At 41.8% G+C, this 3,798-nt stretch overlaps 1 protein-coding gene and 1 non-coding gene across 2 annotated transcripts in view; both read right to left on the bottom strand.

The window, feature by feature from the left end:
• Positions 1–3,798, bottom strand: part of TULP3 (TUB like protein 3) — an 18,213-nt gene that overhangs the window by 7,638 nt on the left and 6,777 nt on the right. The window contains exons 3-4 of the mRNA XM_017546051.2: positions 2,398–2,495; positions 1,832–2,035 (exon numbers count right to left, since the gene is read on the bottom strand). Of these exons, the coding sequence (XP_017401540.1) occupies positions 1,832–2,035; positions 2,398–2,495 (302 nt within the window). The remainder of the gene's footprint in view (positions 1–1,831; positions 2,036–2,397; positions 2,496–3,798) is intronic.
• Positions 3,157–3,219, bottom strand: LOC119473812. Its single transcript, XR_005203048.1, has one exon. It is a non-coding gene; the product is annotated as a U7 small nuclear RNA (small nuclear RNA).

Here is a 3,798-nt window from a genome sequence, read left to right as displayed (position 1 = left end):
TTTTAGTAGAGACGGGGTTTCACCATGTTGACCAGGATGGTCTTGATCTCTTGACCTCGTGATCCACCCGCCTCGGCCTCCCAAAGTGCTGGGATTACAGGCGTGAACCATCGCGCCCGGCACCTTCTCATTCTTTACTGTGATGGCTTTCTTTTTGAGACAGGCTCTCACTCTGTCACCCAGGCTAGAGAGCAGTGGCATGATCTCAGATTACTGCCACCTCTGCCTCCCAGGTTCAAGTGATTTTCCTGCCTCAGCCTCCCGAGTAGCTGGGACTACAAGTGCATGCCATGACTCCTGGATAATTTTTTCTTTTTTTTACTAGAGACAGGGTCTCCTTGTGTTGGCCAGGCTGGTCTTGAGCTCCTGTCTTCAAGTGATCTGCCCACCTCAGCCTCCCAAAGTGCTGGAATTACAGGCACAAGCCACCGCGCCTGGCCTGTGATAGCTTTCTTAATGCCCTGGAGACATAGACAAAGGAATGTCAACCACATCTACTGGAGCACATCAGGAAAGGCTTTGATTAGGCAAAAGGCAACAAGGGGAAAAAGGGAAGGCTCTCCAGGGAGGAAATACTCTTTTTCCATGTTGCTGTTGTTTTAAACCACTGTGACTTCAATGGCATGAACACCATCCTATGTATGCATCCTTCCTAAACTCTACTAGACTCGGACCATAATAGGGAAGCAGAAGAGTGGCAGTGGCTAAGTAGGAAGACTTTAGAAACAGGTTTGAGTCTGGCTCTGCCACCACTTAGTGCAATTTGGGGTAGGTAAGTCACTCCCTAAGCCCTAGTTACCTCATCTTTAAAGCAGAGATAAGAAATCCTACCTAACAGGGTGGCTATACATATAATTACAGGTTTAATGTAATACAGGTGATAATACATATAAACATATATGCTTATGCTTGGTCTGTTGTAAAAACTCAATAAATGGTTTTTACAACAGACCAAGAACAATTAACACCTACTATCATTATCTCATTTCTAGGCTCTTAAAATCATCTGTTAAGACCTGGTATTAATGCAAAATTAGTAAAATAAAGTTGTTCACTGGCACGTATTAAATTGGCTCAAACTTATAAATTAGGATTTCTAGAGTGAGAAAAAAAGACATTTAACTTATATACCCTTCTGTATTTCTAATTCTTCCTATTCCCTAAAACTTGCTCTCCTTCCACAATGTCATGTTCTACCATAATAAAAAGAAAAACCAAAAGAACACACAGTAACATCCAAAAACTAAATCATGGGAGATAGGTGAAAACAATTACATTAACAAATACCTGTCCATTTTCCCACATTGTGAATAAAGCTCTTATTTATGGGAAGGTAGAGCTTGCTGCCTATTAGAACATGAGCTCTTTGGAGAAAATGAGAACACAGCATATGGGGATTAAAAGATATGATCGCCAGGCGCCGTGGCTTACACCTGTAATCCCAACACTTTGGGAGGCTGAGATGGGCAGGTCACCTGAGGTTGTTCAAGACCAGCCTTACCAACATACAGAAACCCCATCTCTACTAAAAATACAAAATTAGCCGATGAGGTAGCGCATGCCTGTAATCCCAGCTACTTGGGAGGCTGAGGCAGGAGAATCACTTGAACCTGGGAGATGGAGGTTGCAGGGGGCCAAGATCATGCCATTGTACTTCAGCCTAGGCAGCAAGAGCAAAACTCTGTCTCAAAAAAAAAAAAAAAAAAAGATACAATCTACTTCCAGCTGGCTTGACCTAATACCAGAGTTAGCTCCCTAAGGCCCATCAACAGTCTATTCCCATAACATTCTTCTCTCACCCAAGAGTTTTTTTAGAAATCAATTCTCATACCTTCTGATTTTCTTCTTTTTCCAAGTACATATAGTAGGTGGGGAAGAGGCCTCGATCCATTCCCTTTTTATCCCGGATTATCCGACATCTTACTGTGACACCTTGAGGGGCAGGACTATACACAAAGTCCTCGAGGTCATCTATGTCTCCCAGGAGGTTATCAGCTGGCTGGGCTGCAGTCGCAGAACCGGAAGTGGCTGTATCCTGAAAGGACAGCCACACATGAGCAACAGGCGGCTGGGACTGAAAATCTGATTCTCTTTGAGAAACACTTAGTGGACGAAGCAACTTAGTGGTTTACCCCTATGTCTTCAATCTTCTAACATAATAAGGAAAACTGAAAAGTGAAATAAGAATATGAATATTCAGAGTAATGAAGAGCTAAGTTTGAAAATGGGACAAAGCCTCACAATAGCTGACCTGAGACAGAAGAAATTAGATCATGAGCTAAATTTGAGCTTACACTTCTGAAGGAATCCTCACTCAGTAATGGTATTTAAATACTGAAGGTATGTTTGAGAAAGAGTCAAATTAGCTCTAATGGAAGAAGTTTCAGAACTACATACGGTTGAATTCTGGCTGGATGCAGAACTGGGTCTTTCTAAACATGCTGACTGGGATCTTCCATCAGTCTCATCATCGAAGTTCACACTTTCAGAGATCTCTAGCAGAAAAGGAAGAACTGTCAGCACTGCTAACACTGGTTTAAAAAAAGATCTTTGAAACAAAGATAGTTTTAATTTTCTTGCTTAAAATATTCCTAACTATTCTTTCCCTAAACACAAGTATTTTGTCCAAATACATAAATGAGGCAAATTCACAGAGACAGAAAGTAGAACAGAGGTTAGCAGGGGGTGGGGCAGGGGTGAATGAGGCATTATCCTGAGTGAGTGTGAAGTCTGGGGATGATGAAAAAGTGCTGGAGATGGATGGTAGTGACGGCTGCACAACATGTGGATGCACTTAATGTCACCGAACCTCACACTTAAAAATGATTAAAGTTGTAAATTTTAGGCAGGGCGCAGTGGCTCATGCCTGTACTCCTAGCATTTTGGGAGGCTGAGGCAGAAGGATTGCTTGAGGCCGTGAGTTTGAGGCCTGTCTCTATAAAAACTTTTTTTAAAAAAATTAGCCAGGCATGATGGTACCTGTGTGTCTGTAGTCCTAGCTAGCTAAGGTGGGTGGATTACTCAAGCCCAGGATTTTTAGGCTAAAGTCAGCTATGCTTGTGCCACTGCACCCCAGCCTGAGCAATAAATGACACCCGAACTCAAAAAAAAAAAAAAAAAAAAAAAGTGTACATTTCTTGTTATTTGGAAGGGAAGGGAAGGTTTTCAGTAAAAACAGGAAAACTTGCTAGACAAGTTCTAAAAAGAGCTGTAACACTATTAACTTTTTTCTTGAGACAGAGTCTCACTCTGTCACCCAGGCTGGCGTACAGTGGTGTGATCTCAGCTCACTGCAGTCTCCGCTTCCCTGGTTCAAGAGATTCTCTTGCCTCAGCCTCCTGAGTAGCTGGGATTACAGGTATGTGCCACCAAGCCCAGCTAATTATGTATTTTTAGTAGAGACAGGGTTTCACCATGTTGGCCAGGCTGGTCTCGAACTTCTAACTCAGGTGATCTGCCCGCCTCAGCCTCCCAAAGTGCTGGGATTACAGGTATGAGCCACCATGCCCAGCCAACACTAATAACTTTCACGTTACAATGCATATTTTACCACAATAAAAAAAATTCAGTGTTCTCTACAGCAGTTCTATTCCCCCCAGCATTTTCTTAATCTCTTTCTAATTAGCTAAATCTAATCAGGAATGTCTGAAATACTAACACTTTGGATTTATGGAGCATATTTTACAGGAAATTTTAAATTGCTGAATGAAAAACTATTTTTTCATTTTATGCTTACATTTATTTGAGTTAGAGGAGGAGATATTGCTAGTCTTTTTGTTTTCTTTCTTTTTTTTTTTT

This window comes from Cebus imitator, unplaced genomic scaffold, assembly GCF_001604975.1.
Source record: "Cebus imitator isolate Cc_AM_T3 unplaced genomic scaffold, Cebus_imitator-1.0 Scaffold187, whole genome shotgun sequence".
NCBI classification, from domain to species: domain Eukaryota; kingdom Metazoa; phylum Chordata; class Mammalia; order Primates; family Cebidae; genus Cebus; species Cebus imitator.
Note: the sequence above shows the minus strand (reverse complement) of the source record. Positions and strands in the feature narration are given on the sequence as shown.